At 32.9% G+C, this 16,884-nt stretch overlaps 3 protein-coding genes and 1 long non-coding RNA gene across 4 annotated transcripts; 2 read left to right on the top strand and 2 right to left on the bottom strand.

Moving 5' to 3' along the window:
- The first annotated feature begins 202 nt into the window (after positions 1–202).
- Positions 203–577, top strand: LOC120781676. The gene is made up of 3 exons (XR_005706127.1): positions 203–270; positions 334–466; positions 523–577. It is a non-coding gene; the product is annotated as an uncharacterized LOC120781676 (long non-coding RNA).
- Positions 578–1,122: 545 nt separating this feature from the next.
- On the bottom strand, positions 1,123–2,461 carry LOC120781516. The gene is made up of 3 exons (XM_040113737.1): positions 2,444–2,461; positions 1,772–1,885; positions 1,123–1,707 (listed from the first exon to the last, which is right to left on the bottom strand). The coding sequence occupies exons 1-3, from the start codon at positions 2,459–2,461 to the stop codon at positions 1,123–1,125; spliced, it is 717 nt and encodes a 238-aa protein (XP_039969671.1).
- A 5,595-nt stretch (positions 2,462–8,056) lies between these two features.
- On the top strand, positions 8,057–8,883 carry LOC120781679. Its single transcript, XM_040113900.1, has 4 exons — positions 8,057–8,120; positions 8,189–8,376; positions 8,441–8,597; positions 8,674–8,883. Exons 2-4 carry the CDS (start codon positions 8,335–8,337, stop codon positions 8,787–8,789), a joined length of 315 nt encoding a protein of 104 aa, XP_039969834.1. The 5' UTR covers positions 8,057–8,120; positions 8,189–8,334; the 3' UTR covers positions 8,790–8,883.
- Positions 8,884–9,678: 795 nt separating this feature from the next.
- Positions 9,679–12,557, bottom strand: LOC120781539. The gene is made up of 5 exons (XM_040113771.1): positions 12,262–12,557; positions 10,178–10,244; positions 10,022–10,111; positions 9,852–9,951; positions 9,679–9,783 (listed from the first exon to the last, which is right to left on the bottom strand). Exons 2-5 carry the CDS (start codon positions 10,242–10,244, stop codon positions 9,690–9,692), a joined length of 351 nt encoding a protein of 116 aa, XP_039969705.1. The 5' UTR covers positions 12,262–12,557; the 3' UTR covers positions 9,679–9,689.
- Positions 12,558–16,884: the final 4,327 nt, after the last annotated feature.

Here is a 16,884-nt window from a genome sequence, read left to right as displayed (position 1 = left end):
AGGGAATACGATGTGGGATTGTCACAGTCTGCCTTTAGTGCCACACTAGAAGAGATGCTTGACGTGTTCGAAGTGAATTTATGTCGTTTGTGGATAAAATGGATGAGTAACGAAGAAATGAGAAGTGCTGCTCTTAAATTTTATGAAAAGTATAAAATTCCGAGTGTTATGGGGTGTATTGATGGTACCCATATAAAAAGTGTGGGACCAAAACACAATAAGCACTCATTTTATAATCGAAAAGGATACTTTAGTTTAAATGCTCTTGTTGTAAGTACTTTTGTTAAATTATATGTACATACTGTAGCTGTATAAATGCTTCAACACTTATAGGTTTGTGACCAAAAAATGAGGTTTCGATTTATTGATGCGTCGCATCCTGGAGCTTGTCACGACTCTTTAGTGTGGAACGTTTCGGAACTAAAGAGACATATTTGCAATAATCGCAGCAACTTTTGGATGTTAGGTAAATTAGTTTAAACAAATTTTATTTGTAACCATAAAAACATATTTTATGAATAGGCGACGCAGGATATCCTCTGGAATCCTTCTTATTAACACCTTATAGGACACCTGAAGAGGAAGTGTAGAAGCAAAATTTAATTTAGCTCATTCTCGGTGCCGAAATATTATAGAACGTGCAATTGGGTTGCTTAAAAGCCGATGGAGATGTTTGCTTGGTGCTAGAGAACTTTATTACAGCCCACAGAAAGCAGCTAAAATATTCAATGTGTGCGTAATGTTACATAATTTATGCATTCATTTCAAAGATCAATTTGCTGATATCGTTGAGATACCTGATTGTGACGAAGAGGAATCTCTAGTGACTATGGAGGAGGACAACATAGATTTCGGAATGCAAAGAATGAGCGAAGCGCAAAGAATTAGGAACCAAATAGCTCACTCACTCCCTTAAAGCATTATTACTTCTTTCAATATCGTTTGTAGAAAAACAAAACTAACTCCATTTTTCTGTAACGAAAAACTATTTCTTCATTTCTTATAATCCTAATTCAATGAACATAAAATGTATTTCAAATAAAATATAAGTAAAATAAAAAAATTAACATGAGACCACATAAATATAAAATTAAAAATTAATAAAATGTAATTCTGAATAAGTTATCTTTTCATCATTGAAAGCTTCATTTCTTCAATTTCTATTAACCTTCTTGTTTTTTCTAACTTTGCTTTAATTTCTCTTTTTCTCAAATTTTCTATTTCAATATTATGCCGCTTATTTTCTATCGTTTGATTTTTTAGTTCTTTTAATTCTTCTTCTTTTAAATTGTTTAAAATTGTGAAATTTTTATTCAACGCCCTTGTATTGTCTTCAATTCTCCTTATCCGTTTTAAGATTTCTTTTTGCACTTCTATTTCTTCTTCTAATATCACAGATGTGCCCTTTCTTTTAGAGGATGACGGCGCATCTTTAAGAAAGGGGTTCCTTTTTGGAGTTTGCTGTGGACTTTTGTTCACAATTGTTTCTGCGTCCAATTCACTCTCAGTTGTGCTTAGCGGCTGAAATCCGTGTGACACTATTCCTTCCAATCCCTCAACGCTATTTGTCATGCCAGTGATTGCTACAATAGTTTCCTCCGATGTTGACAGTTTATGATGCAGGTTTGGTCCCCCACCAGTGCCTCTAATTTGTTCCGCATTAAACGTCAACTTTTTGCGTACGTAACGCTTTTGGTCATTCCAAACCTTTAACAGATTTTTGTAATAATTATTTTAAAATTTTACTAGCCAGTGCTAATATGAAAATTACCCTTTTCCACTCAGACACCGTTTTAGTCGGAGGCCCAGCACTGTTCAAATCCGCGGCCGTTTCCTTCCATAACGCTTCTTGTCTGTCTTTTTCCTTGTTTAGAGAAGCCAGCCGCTAAATCAGGATTTTCTGCCATTTTACTGAGCAAAATTTCAGATTGCGTTTTATTAATCGATTTTGACCTTAAAATAATTGTTTTTAAATTATATAAAAATAGGAATTTTTATCTAATTTTTATTGATACTTACATGATTCAAATATATTTCGCGCACAAAATTTTAACGAAAAATTTCACCAATAATTTGACAATTATTTCGCCGTTGATGCCGTTCACGATAGGGTGGAAATAATTCGAAGCGAACTGTTTCGCATGGTGAATATTCAAAATAGCATAGGTGAACGGCATAGGCGAAATGTGAATCATTCCACACGAAATGAAAATTCACGATAAGGCTGATTATCATACCATGGTTAAGAAAGCGTTGACACTTTCTCCAACCGATGATCGTTGCTCAGGAAATGGACGACGCACTACACACTATAATCCTTTCAGCGCAAGAGGAACATTTTGCAGATGAATTCCGACAATTGAAGTCTAATTCAGGCTTAGAATCTTCCAGACTTACATTTATAGACAAAGACCGAATAATACGTGTTGGAAGACGCATTCACAATGCCGAACGAGGACATAATTAACGATTCCGATTACTGTGGACCTTTCACATTATGAATCAGAACGAAATGCTCTCGGACGTTTATCAAAACGTATCTCATAATTTTCGTTTGTATGGTTACCAAGGCTGTACACATTGAGGTGGTTAATCACAAGTCTTGGGGGTGGTATCAGCACAAGCCTTTTTAGATGATTTTACTTGTTTCGTCAGCCGACGCGTTCCTTGTCGGAGTTTATAAAGAGATAACCGTACAGCGTTTGTTGGTACCAACCGACTCCTGAAGGAAGATCCTGCAGCATGGCAGGGTGACAGTAATCAGTAATCGTTAGCAAATTCGGGCACTCATTGGCATTTCATTACCAGTGCGTAACACGCCGCTTAGGTACGCCATGTACGGTCATGTGGTATAGTCAATTCCCGTCCTATTACACCACTTCACGACGATCCTGAAGAGAAACTTGCGTTAACGCCTGGTGATTGGGTCTTCACCACTGGCGGTCGCCGAATCAGATCTGAAACATTTTCCTAGCGACTGAAAAAATAGCAATCGATACGTCAAATACAAAAAGGATTTTGGGTATCTCACTATTTTGCAGAGACGAAACAAATGGCTTCGGTGCACAAGGAATATAAGGGTGGATGATATCGTCCTAGTCAAACAGGAGAACCTGCCTCCAACCCACTGGTGCCTAGGTCAAGTGATAACAGTACATTCCTAAGCTAATGGTGTGGTCCGCAATGTCACGTTAAGAACCTGCAGAGGATCCAGAAACTATGTCTATTGCTAGAGAAGGAGGTTTTCGATTCGACCGGGCTGGATGTTTAGGATAATTTACGTTAGTTTTAAGTTTTTCTAATGATATAAAGTCTGATCTTGCAATACTATTTTATCTGAGCTTTCTATTTGTCATCTCTCTTTTAAAATACATTTACAAATACAATTGGTTATTATCTTTGTTTATTTCTATTTTAAAGTTATGGTATTTTAAATTCTTTTGTACTCCTACATATAAATATCGGAGGGTATGTATGTCCTGAGTTGCTTGCAAAATATAAAAAATGACAAACGATTATATCTATGATGATCTCTGTAAGTTAAGTATCAGTATATTCAAATGGCAAAATGGCAAACAAGAGTTCTTTTTAATTTTGTGACCTGCTAACCATCAGGTGACAAATTTGAAACAATTTGATACTGTGTTGTGAATAGTAACTTGTCACAAATGGAGACATTACTTCGAAATGTATCAAATAGTGACTAGAGTCCGCTTAAGAATTTCGCTATTTGCATCTTTTCAGAAGCGGAAATAATTTCTTGATAAAAAGTCGTCTTGTTTGTGCCAATAGTAAACGTCGCCAGAGTTACTACTCAACCACTTAGTTTTTATGAATTTCGCTTTGCAAAAATAATATAGTATTGTTTCAGATTAAACTTGTTTCGCGTTAAGACGTTCATTGATTTTGCAAATTCTGAGACGCTTTTTGAACTTTAATTCAACAATCTTGTTTCTAATATAAAGTTGCGATAATGCAATTTGAAGTTTCGTATCATGATTAAGCGATTGTCATGTCCCTGAAGTGGCTTTGCCCAAAAATAGCAAAACCTTTCCTCTCTCACTTATTATTTGTCTATCTGATTGGTGCAGCAACTCTGTCCTTATCTTACGAGTCATCCAGGACTTGTGACTTCCAAATAGCTTGCAGATGAGTTGCAAAGGGTAAAACTGTTAAACGTTCCTTGGCTAGTTTTTCACCTATGCAAGTTTCTCCTTTAAAAGCCAAAGTCTTTTGGGAAAGAACTCAACAAAAGCGTCCAGTTTCATCCGGTTATAGATGTCTTCTGATCGAAATTTTATAACAAACAACATGAATCCGTATTTAATAAAGAAAACATTTTTTGAATGACACATCATGTTTCTTACATATAAAACAAAACTTTCCAACAATACTGGCTATTTATAAGGTTTAAATTTGATATTGACAGAGACACACTGTTATGATACAGTCTGTTAACCAATTTAAAGCTTTCTCATAAACTTATTTTTTGTTTTGTTATACAGCGCCAACACGCGACGTACAATTGTCCAAGCGCGAAACTGGGAAACGTCTAGTTGATTCCGCAAACTTCTAAAGATTGGCCTTGCGATTTATATACGGTAATCGCAAAGGCCAGGAAATTGCAAGCGTTTAAAATCGAATGGTATCCTCTCTTTTAAATTTTCCTTTTATTATTGTTGTCGTTATTAATCAGCTTTTTCACAGCCAGTGTTGTTCCATTGCACAGTCGAGTTTGATTAATGTTTCGAAGCAACTTTTAACTGCAAATTGTGAAGTAGTAATCCAGACAATTCCAGTGAATTTAAAAATTCCGTGGGATAGTTGACTACGTCATCATGGTTCATAATGGTGTCGACTGATTTGAAGGAAACCATTTGTTCAAATATCATTGAACATGCAAATTAACGACCTTTATTGGTTGAATCCAAAATAACAACTAACTTATTTACAATTAAACATATTCTTAGTATTGCTTAAATTTACTTGCGTCAGCACTTTTGGTTAACGTTCGCTTATGCGGCGCATGGCGGATGTTGTTCATAATTGTTTGTTTCTGCTGACTAAACGTCTGGAATATTTCCTATTGGGAGATAGTTGACGTCGGCAGTTATTGGTTTATTGGCAACATTTCTGGTGTTAACTTGCATACTTATCAGCAAAGCCGAAATACAATTAAAAATAAATATTTATTTTCAAACATACATAAATACATACATATTTTTGAATGACATATGTACATATGTATGTATGGACATAAACATACTCATGCATTTACATGCAATGCGCACCCAGCAAAACCTGCGTGACCGAAACTCCCACACATTTACACAATTTTTACTTATTACTAACACACCCTCACAAATCATTTAATTGCGTAAAGAGTCTATCCGCTGTGCCTTTTGATTGTTTTATATTACAAGCTCTTCACACAACATCTTTTCTATAAAAACAAAACAAAAGAAGACAAATTGATTTCGGACTTGCCACTGTTTATGGAAAACGATGCATGTAAAAGTATACAACATGATAACATGATTGTTTACATTCGTTTATTCGTTGCGAAAATTCGAATTCAAAGAAAAAGAAATTCGGCACGCGTGTTAAATTGTGAAAAATTTGTATTCTAATTAAATTTGGTTATATTTTATGAAAAAAGTGATTAAAAACGTGATTATAAAAGTGGTCCATATATAATTTGAAAAGGTGAGTAAACGGAGTAAATTTTAATATGAAAAAAATACATTTAGTGCTTACATGAGCCGAGAAAAAAAGGCTTTTAATGTCAGTGCCTCCAAATTTGCCAAAATATGTAGTATTAATGTGAATTCTGATAGTGATTCAAATGTGGAAGAATTGAGCTCCGTAGATATATCTTTAAATGATTATGATAGCCAAGATACCATTGATAGTGATAGTGACAATGTGAATATTGTAGTGAAAAATGATAAATGCAAAGAAATAAAAGCTTGGGCTTTACGCAATAGAGTGTCCCACAATACAGTGACTGATTTGCTTCAAACCTTGCGAAAAATAGGTTTAGTGGATTTGCCCTTAACAGCAAAAAGTCTATTAGGTACAAGTAGAAAAAAGGTTAATATTGAAACCATTCCAAGTGGCGCGTTTTTATATAGAGGAATTCAAAATTATTTTGAGAAAAATTCATTTCCTCACCTTGAAATAAAAGATAGCATTGTACTTGATATAGGAATAGATGGTCTTAGATTATTCAAAAATTCTTATAAGGTGTTATGGCCAATTTTAGCGTCCATCGTTGATTTTCCAAACGAATTGCCATTTACAGTATCATGTTTTTCTGGAACAGAAAAACCCTGGAATATTAACGATTTCTTAAAAGACTTTTGTGAAGAAGTAGCTTATTTAAAAGAAAACGGTCTTCAGGTAGGTTCTTCTTCCGTTAAAAAGAAATTTAACATTCGTTTATTTTGCTGTGATTCTCCTGCTCGAGCTTTTGTCACAGGTGTGCAATCGCACACTGGAAAAACCAGCTGTTCGAAATGCGATCAAATCGGAGAATACAAAGAGAGAAGAGTTGTTTTTCAAAACGAGTTAATCAATTAAGAACTGACTTGTCTTTAAAAATAGAATTGATAAATCACATCATATTAATCCATTTAAATTTAGAGAAAGCATTTTAGAAATTAGCTAATTTCAATATGGTCTCCCAATTTTCATTAGACCCGATGAATCTTGTGGTAGATCTTGGTGGATGTAAAAAGTTGCTTCAATTACTAATTAAGAAAGGGAATATAAATGTAAGCAAAAAATTAACGAAAAAATAACTTTTCTCTCTAATTTAGTTCCTTCTGAGTTTGGCAGGATATGTAGAAGTTTAGATGAAATCAGCAATTGGAAAGCGACAGAGTTTAGGCAGTTTTTATTGTAGATATATAGGCATATTTGTCCTAAAACATTGTATTAGTAGTGACCATTACTACCATTTTTTATTATTGCACGCAGGAAAGGCTGTTATCATGTGAAAAATCATATAGTACTGAAGCTAACGTTGCCCAACAAATATTACAAGGATTCGTTGATTTGTTTGGGAATATATACGGAGACCATTTGTTAGTTATAACGTGCATGGTTTACTGCATTTAACTGACTGCACTAAGCAATTCGGTCCTCTAGATCAGTTTTCAGCCTATAAGTTTGAAAACCATATGCAATATTTAAAAAAAAGTAAACCGAATAAAATCCTTCAGCAATTGCATTTAAGACTTGATGAAAGAACTAATACAAACATTGAACCCAACAAAACTTTAAAAATTAATTTATTTAATATAGAATTTAAAAAAGAAAAAGATTGTTATTGTTTTAGTGAAAAATTAGGGCCCATAAAAGTAATAACTATGTCAGACGAATCTGGTTGCGTTATGGTATCTGCACATTGTTTTTAGATGTTGAAAATTATTTTGAAGAACCTTTAGAATCGTCATCGGGTTTAGGTATTTTAGTAGCGAAGAAATTAGATAAAAAAGTATTTAAAATCAAAAAAGACGGCATATAGTTTACAAATATTTCTCTATTCCACATGAGGGAAAGTTTCTCCTTATACCCATTCTACATCATTTATTTCATAAATTTTCAAATTAGGATTTTTAAGTATTTATGTACATTTATTTTTCTTGGCTCATTTTATTACATTTTCTTAAATTTTTGGAAAAGAACTTTGATACTGCCAATTTTTATTTCTCAATTAGATGGAAAATATATTTGACGAAATTGACTTAGAGGATTGTCCAACAACGTCTTCAACTCCCGCAAAAGGTATGTGTAAATAAATGTAAACTTACAAAATTTCGTTTCAATATATTGTTACGTTTTTGTTATTGTAGACCAATTACATTTAAAGCGTAAAAAGTTTAACACGTCTGGTTGCTACAATACAGAGGTCAACATTTCAAAACGACCTGTGGAAGGAAACGGTAATCTAACATCCATATAATTTATTTCTTTAAATTTGTTTAATTTGTTATGTTTCCAACCTTTTTCCAGAGGTTATTGACATTTTAACCACTGTTTCCAAACAGCCTGACGATTTGACGACGAGGGTATGCGATTTGGAAACTAAAATCGATAAGCATTTAAAAGAAAATGTAAGTGAACAGTTTTTATATGCATACATTATTATTTTTCTCTACATGTCTCTTTGTTTCTTTTTCAGATTATTCATAAAAGTGAAGAAATGGCGCAGCAAAAAACGGTTCGTGAATGCAAGGTCCTCATCCGCAAAATTCATCAATCGGTATGCCGAATGACTGGTGAAGATGTCGACAACGTTCAAACCGAAATTGCTTCCACCCTTTGGAAATGGACGAAAAATTGAAAGTCCACGAATTTGCTGCTACAACGGTAAGTAATATATACAATTTTTTCAATAAACAATTCAGTTTTTACATACTATTTTTATTTACAGAAACAATTCGTTTTGAGGATAAAAGGTACTTCAGATAGTGTACATAATGTGTTGCGAAGTCTGTACACTGATGAACTTCTTTATTTATGTAACTGGGACGGTAGGGGTGGGAAGCAACCTCTCTCCAAATTCCTGCTGGTTTCCAACATTTTATACGGTAAATTCTGTTTTTTATTTAATTTTACTTACAATTATTTGTTTTAATTTGTAATTTTCATTATGTTTTTTTATAGATTCATTCATAACGTATGGATTGGCAATGTTCGAAAAACAAGTTCGAAAAGCCATTGAAATGAGCCACCATAGGCACAAACAAAGAATTTATAGGAAGAGGAGAACTGAGGAGTGAACCCTTTAAATATTTATTAAAAAGTTATATGTATTTCTGATATTATTAAAAATAATTATTTTAATACATACTAGATTTTAAGAAAGCATTGCAAAGCAGGAATTGAATTAATAATGAAATATTTGTTTTAATTTAAACTTTAATGTAATTTTTGTTAAAAATAATTTGAAAAAAAATTAAAAAAAAAATAAAAAATCTTTTATTTTGAGATTCGAACTGCAGTCTCATGGAATACCAAGCCGTGCGTTTAACCACTAGGCTAGTATAGCATGCAGCGTCGCGCTTTCCTGGAACCAGTTTTCCCCGTTTGCCTTAAATTTAACTAAAGTGTGAGTAGCGAGGATATAGTTTTATTGTAGCAGAAAATGTGTGCTCAAGAAGGTGATAAAAATCACATGTATACAAAAGTTTTGGGAGGTTTTTTGATTCGCCCTTAAGAGCGTGATAGGAAAGTGTGACAATTAAACCGGCACGCGTTACCGGCATGTCACTAGGTAACATGACCGGCACTGTTCTAACTGGGAAACAATATGCTGCAATACACCCAGTTAGAACAGTGCCGGTCATGTTACCTAGTGACATGCCGGCAACGCGTGCCGGAAACCAGCAGGAATTTGGAGAGAGGTTGCTTCCCACCCCTACCGTCCCAGTTACATAAATAAAGAAGTTCATCAGTGTACAGACTTAACAACACATTATGTACACTATCTGAAGTACCTTTTATCCTCAAAACGAATTGTTTCTGTAAATAAAAATAGTATGTAAAAACTGAATTGTTTATTGAAAAAAGTTTATATATTACTTACCGTTGTAGCAGCAAATTCGTCGCCTTTCAATTTTTCGTCCATTTCCAAAGGGTGGAAGCAATTTCGGTTTGAATCTTGTCGACATCTTTACCAGTCATTCGGCATACCGATTGATGAATTTTGCGGATGAGGACCTTGCATTCACGAACGGTTTTTTGCTGCGCCATTTCTTCACTTTTATGAATAATCTGAAAAAGAAACAAAGAGACATGTAGAGAAAAATAATAATGTATGCATATAAAAACTGTTCACTTACATTTTCTTTAAATGCTTATCGATTTTAGTTTCCAAATCGCATACCCTCGTCGTCAAATCGTCAAGCTGTTTGGAAATAGTGGTTAAAATGGCAATAACCTCTGGAAAAAGGTTGGAAACATAATAAATTGAACAAATTTAAAGAAATAAATTATATGGATGTTAGATTACCGTTTCCTTCCACAGGTCGTTTTGAAATGTTGACCTCTGTATTGTAGCAACCAGACGTGTTAAACTTTTTACGCTTTAAATGTAATTGGTCTACAATAACAAAAACGTAACAATATATTGAAACGAAATTTTGTAAGTTTACATTTATTTACATACCTTTTGCGGGAGTTGAAGACGTTGTTGGACAATCCTCCAAGTCAATTTCGTCAAATATATTTTCCATCTAATTGAGAAATAAAAATTGGCAGTATCAAAGTTCTTTTCCAAAAATTTATGAAAATGTAATAAAATGAGCCGAGAAAAATATATGTACATAAAGACTTAAAAATCCTAATTTGAAAATTTATGAAATAAATGATGTAGAAAGGGTATAAGGAGAAACTTTCCCTCATGTGAAATAGAGAAATATTTGTAAACTATGTCGTCTTTTTTGATTTTAAATACTTTTTTATCTAATTTCTTCGCTACTAAAATACCTAAACCCGATGACGATTCTAAAGGTTCTTCAAAATAATTTTCAACATCTAAAAAACAATGTGCAGATACCATAACGCAACCAGATTCGTCTGACATAGTTATTACTTTTATGGGCCCTAATTTTTCACTAAAACAATAACAATCTTTTTCTTTTTTAAATTCTATATTAAATAAATTAATTTTTAAAGTTTTGTTGGGTTCAATGTTTGTATTAGTTCTTTCATCAAGTCTTAAATGCAATTGCTGAAGGATTTTATTCGGTTTATTTATAAGTTTTTTTAAATATTGCATATGGTTTTCAAACTTATAGGCTGAAAACTGATCTAGAGGACCGAATTGCTTAGTGCAGTCAGTTAAATGCAGTAAACCATGCACGTTATAACTAACTAAATGGTCTCCGTATATATTCCCAAACAAATCAACGAATCCTTGTAATATTTGTTGGGCAACGTTGGCTTCAGTACTATATGATTTTTCACATGATAACAGCCTTTCCTGCGTTCAATAATAAAAAATGGTAGTAATGGTCACTACTAATACAATGTTTTAGGACAAATATGCCTACATACAATAAAAACTGCCTAAACTCTGTCGCTTTCCAATTGCTGATTTCATCTAAACTTCTACATATCCTGCCAAACTCAGAAGGAACTAAATTAGAGAGAAAAGTTATTTTTTCGTTAATTTTGCTTACATTTATATTCCCTTTCTTAATTAGTAATTGAAGCAACTTTTTACATCCACCAAGATCTACAAGATTCATCGGGTCTAATGAAAATTGGGAGACCATATTGAAATTAGCTAATTCTAAAATGCTTTCTCTAAATTTAAATGGATTAATATGATGTGATTTATCAATTCTATTTTTAAAAGACAAGTCAGTTCTTAATTGATTAACTCGTTTTGAAAAACAAACTCTTCTCTCTTTGTATTCTCCGATTTGATCGCATTTCGAACAGCTGGTTTTTCCAGTGTGCGATTGCACACCTGTGACAAAAGCTCGAGCGGGAGAATCACAGCAAAATAAACGAATGTTAAATTTCTTTTTAACGGAAGAAGAACCTACCTGAAGACCATTTTCTTTTAAATAAGCTACTTCTTCACAAAAGTCTTTTAAGAAATCGTTAATATTCCAGGGTTTTTCTGTTCCAGAAAAACATGCTACTGTAAATGGCAATTCGTTTGGAAAATCAACGATGGACGCTAAAATTGGCCATAACACCTTATAAGAATTTTTGAATAATCTAAGACCATCTATTCCTATATCAAGTACAATGCTATCTTTTATTTCAAGGTGAGGAAATGAATTTTTCTCAAAATAATTTTGAATTCCTCTATATAAAAACGCGCCACTTGGAATGGTTTCAATATTAACTTTTTTTCTACTTGTACCTAATAGACTTTTTGCTGTTAAGGGCAAATCCACTAAACCTATTTTTCGCAAGGTTTGAAGCAAATCAGTCACTGTATTGTGGGACACTCTATTGCGTAAAGCCCAAGCTTTTATTTCTTTGCATTTATCATTTTTCACTACAATATTCACATTGCCACTATCACTATCAATGGTATCTTGGCTATCATAATCATTTAAAGATACATCTACGGAGCTCAATTCTTCCACATTTGAATCACTATCAGAATTCACATTAATACTACATATTTTGGCAAATTTGGAGGCACTGACATTAAAAGCCTTTTTTTCTCGGCTCATGTAAGCACTAAATGTATTTTTTTTCATATTAAAATTTACTCCGTTTACTCACCTTTTCAAATTATATATGGACCACTTTTATAATCACGTTTTTAATCACTTTTTTCATAAAATATAACCAAATTTAATTAGAATACAAATTTTTCACAATTTAACACGCGTGCCGAATTTCTTTTTCTTTGAATTCGAATTTTCGCAACGAATAAACGAATGTAAACAATCATGTTATCATGTTGTATACTTTTACATACATCGTTTTCCATAAACAGTGGCAAGTCCGAAATCAATTTGTCTTCTTTTGTTTTGTTTTTATAGAAAAGATGTTGTGTGAAGAGCTTGTAATATAAAACAATCAAAAGGCACCGCGGATAGACTCTTTACGCAATTAAATGATTTGTGAGGGTGTGTTAGTAATAAGTAAAAATTGTGTAAATGTGTGGGAGTTTCGGTTACGCAGGTTTTGCTGGGCATACAAACACACACACATACACATATATTTAGTTATTTAAGATAGTTTTAAAATTTGTATATAAGCAAGGAAAATACAAAATAAAATCAGAATGAATAAATTCTCAGCTCATATACATATGTATGTAAGTCTATATTTTTTCCCCACCAGCGGTAAGAAGTTAAGGATACTTATTTGAGTTTATAGTACCATTTGTTCTGGAAGAAAATTATAAATGGTCGTATTGCTTGTTCACCTAGCCAGTTATGACTATTGAATTGTTGCGTTATATCTGGGTAAACACGCTGAATAAGCTCTTATTTTGTGTCTGTGATGAGACAGAAATCTGTTGGTAATGTGATGAATCCGGTCGAAGTGTCCACTGCGACTTTATTATTTGCAATGTTTAACAACTGCTTCGAAAACACATTTGCAGTTTCATCTTCTTACAAAAATGCTCGCATATTAGTTGTTAATTTTAGTTTCTTTGCGTACTGCCACAAATTCGATGAGGGATGCATTTAGTTGGTCAGAAACAGTTTATCGGGGATTCTTGTAGGATCTTGGCCATTGCGCGATTTTTGGCGATGTTGTAAATTGGTGTTTCAGTGGTTTGTATGTTCAATGGTAATTTTAAGGCAGAATGTGCAGTTCACTCGCCTTTATGCAGACTCGCAGCTATTTCAGACGTGCTACATCATTCCGCGATCGGATCCTCGACAAAAACAATGAAATATTGAACGTTCTTTTGGTTCCTCCGAGAGCATCAAGGAATTATGGAATTATTATTCTACCAGATCCACTGTTCACAGCTTCTATCAAAAGGTCGTAGCGTCGGATCATAGTGGAATGCAGCTGGTTCCAGAATCACAGGAACACTGCGTCTGCGGAATCGCTCAATTTCATTATATCGTGCTAGCTGTTTTTGTATTTGATATGCATGAACTCGGTGTATTCTAAACTTATCTATTTCACTGTCACTCAACTCTGACAGCAATACGACTATTTTCTTGATCTGTCCCTTTCTGGTCATCAGTTTGCGAACTGTTCTCTCGCTTTATCGCTTCGCTCTCAGTCTGACATCTTTCGAGCGATTGCATATGAAAAAATATGCAGTGGTTCATCGCTCGTTCTCGCCCAATAGTATCTTTTCTCGGGCGGACTCTGACATCCACCTTCGACAACAGTAATTTAACATGAACTTTATTGAATAGTAATAATCTACATTCATTGATTCATTGATTTTGATAATAATGTGTGCTCCGAGACAGGCTGTGTTGACTCCTTTTTGATTTAAGTAAAAAACTTGAAATAATTCTCAAGAAATGACTACCAGGGGTTTTAAGTGTCTGAAAAATATTGAGTGAGTTTTCCAATCTAAACTTCTAAAGCGGCAACAACATCAAACAGAAATTAAAAACTTATTTTCAATTAATTAAATATTGGTATGTATATATGTTTTGACCATTACCAAATAATTTTTTTTTATTTCCCCTATTATAATAATTTCATAATTATTACACATAATTATATATTTTTTGATGTTTATTAAGGACAACTCTATGAACCGGATAGGAAGGCTGGCCCCGCCATTGTCCGCTTATGAGCGATTTCACTGTACTTGCGGATGACCGCACTACTTCAACTTGTCTATGTAAAATATTTCTTACAAATTCAACATTTGATGTTAGGCAAATTACACGACCGACTACAATGTGCTTCATATCCGAAATATTTATATTAAAATCAATCTAACTAACTCAAATATATACTATATGATGAATATGCTATAGGGAGGTAAATACCAACAGCTCTGATTTTTACCACAGAATAACGTAATGTTAACTGTAACGTTATCGTTCGGAAAGATGTGAAAATTTGCACAATCTTTTGGAAAATCACCGCTGTTTTGCAATTTTATTCGATGAAATAAATTTCAGTTTCTTTTTGTAAAATAATTTTCGGAATTGAAAAAATTTGTTTCGAAAAATATAAAAATCTAAAAAAAATACATCAAAACCATTAATCAGAAAAAATTTGGGTTAACACCACAATCACAAAGTTGATCAACGGTATAGTATTCGTGTACATATTATGTATTTAGAAATTTTGTTTTATTAGTAATCTTTGATATTCCTTCAAAAGATTTAATGAGTGCGAAGCCGCGGAGTGAGTTAATTTTTTATAAAATCAACCAAAAGGACAAAATTTATTGTATTGAGTATTCTTACAAAACGGGAACGAATCAATCAACTACAAATTCAGAGGACTGGGAATAATTACACATGTATATTGGTTGAGCGTATTAACCGATCGGGTTCGGAAATCGACTTCTTCAATTTTCAATAACAATCCAATCCAGTTTTAATCTTACTGCTACCAAAATGTGTCTTGCCTTGTACAGTTTCAGGATTTTATTCCACGAGCTTAACAAGTTTTCATCTTTTTTTTTTCAATGAATCTGTAAGAAATATTTGATTTAAATAAGTTTAAAATTATCTATGGCGGGTTCGATTTGAAAATATAGTCGTTCATCTTGACATTTGAGTGTGGTGCTATGTCATCCGTAATTGAACAATGACTAACCATTAAAACGCGTATATCATTGTTAAACTGTCTCATCCCTTTGACTTGGTAACACTCATTAGGTTGGTTTTTTATCTCTTAACTATTACTAGCTAGCACAATTTTTGTTGGAAAAGCGTTTTTTAACCAAAAAAAACTAGCAGAAACTAGAAAAGAGCATAAATTGAGAGCGTAAAAAGCTGAGAGAGTTGTTAATTTCTGCTAGTGAAATCAAATCAGAAAATAGCTACTACTTTATGAAGAAACACATGTGTCAAAAAGCGATATTTGACGAATTTTCTTTGATTTTGCTTATTTTCATTATTTTGAATTGTGAAAATAATTTTTTTGGATTAATTTTCAAGTATTGATATGAAGTGATTGTGAAAAACAACATTTTGGTATTTTCTTGCTAGTTTTCCGTTTCTTTACTTTTTTGTTATTTCGCTCTTTGTGAGAGTAACTGTCAATGTTTTTCTTCCTGATTGCTAGCAGCTACTAGCAGTTAAGATACAAAGCTATTTTTAAGGGCTAACATCAGGAATAAGGGGATGTTAAACTTATTCCAGTGTGAGAGCGCCTCAAAATAAGCGTTTTTTATAACATTTTCCATTGTGGCCAGATCAGAAAAAAACTATTTTTTGGGCATTTTAAATATGTAAAACACCCAATTCGCATTTTCCACACCACCTATGAGGTATGCAAAATGGCGCGTTACCGAAGTTATTTTTGGGTGCTCGGTTCCCCAGTAGGCCTATATCACCCATTAAAAATTTATTTACATAAAAAAATGAAAAAACATAACGATAACAATTCATATACGAGTATAAAAAGTATAAAAAAAGTAACAAAAACAATATCACTTGATATCACATAATAATACTATACGAGTATGATACTTAAAACTATAAAAATAAACGTACTATATATACAAATGCCAATATTTAAGCCCCAAATTCTAATTTGTAATTAAAAACTTTCTATTCTTTATCGTTCTAACTTTAGAGTCTCTTAATGCGAATCTGCTTAAAAATATTATTTTAGTATAAAATATTTAGCTCATTGCAACCACTAAAAAAGGAAGATAAAAACTACAAATGAGAAACACACAAAATTTTATTCTTAAAATTGGGTAGAGATAAATCTTTATTTAAAAATTTAGTCACAAAATAAATTCTAATTCTAATAAATAGAGCAATAACTACCTTTGGGTCACAGTCTTCACAACACAAGAAGGGCCTAATATCTTTAATTTAGTAAAAGAATTTCTCCTAATCCTATTTTATGACAATTTCTGTCAAATTCCTCAACAAATTTTGTTTCTAAATTATTAATAAATGCAACAAATTCTTGAGGCGGCTTCACTAAGTTGCATTTATCGATCTGGTTTTGGTGTATGAAGATGAATTCATCAGAAGGAATTTCATCTCCTAAATAAGGTAATGGCAGGAGGCATGTGTGCATTTTAAAAATTTTCAAATAAAGGTAGCCGCAAAAATAGTTAAAAGCATTTTCCTTTAAAAAGTTAATTTCTAAACTACTATCTAAAGTAATGGATCTAACAATGGAGTGTTCGGGCCGTGGTAAACCCTGGAAATCCTGCCAAGAAAGGTCACTTAAAACGGAATCATTGCACACATTAAGAAGAACATTATGGCTATG

The sequence above is a fragment of the Bactrocera tryoni genome, unplaced genomic scaffold, assembly GCF_016617805.1.
Source record: "Bactrocera tryoni isolate S06 unplaced genomic scaffold, CSIRO_BtryS06_freeze2 scaffold_7, whole genome shotgun sequence".
NCBI classification, from domain to species: Eukaryota; Metazoa; Arthropoda; class Insecta; order Diptera; family Tephritidae; genus Bactrocera; species Bactrocera tryoni.
Note: the sequence above shows the minus strand (reverse complement) of the source record. Positions and strands in the feature narration are given on the sequence as shown.

Coding starts and splice junctions, on each gene's coding strand:
- LOC120781516 (XM_040113737.1), bottom strand. Junction 1,708..1,771: donor CGGTGTCTGAGTGGAAAAGG/GTAATTTTCATA, acceptor AATCTGTTAAAG/GTTTGGAATGACCAAAAGCG.
- LOC120781679 (XM_040113900.1), top strand. CDS start 8,335: ATGGACGAAAAATTGAAAGTCCACGAATTTGCTGCTACAACG. Junction 8,377..8,440: donor ACGAATTTGCTGCTACAACG/GTAAGTAATATA, acceptor TTTTATTTACAG/AAACAATTCGTTTTGAGGAT. Junction 8,598..8,673: donor GGTTTCCAACATTTTATACG/GTAAATTCTGTT, acceptor GTTTTTTTATAG/ATTCATTCATAACGTATGGA.
- LOC120781539 (XM_040113771.1), bottom strand. CDS start 10,244: ATGGAAAATATATTTGACGAAATTGACTTGGAGGATTGTCCAACAACG. Junction 10,112..10,177: donor GTCTTCAACTCCCGCAAAAG/GTATGTAAATAA, acceptor TTGTTATTGTAG/ACCAATTACATTTAAAGCGT. Junction 9,952..10,021: donor ACGACCTGTGGAAGGAAACG/GTAATCTAACAT, acceptor ACCTTTTTCCAG/AGGTTATTGCCATTTTAACC.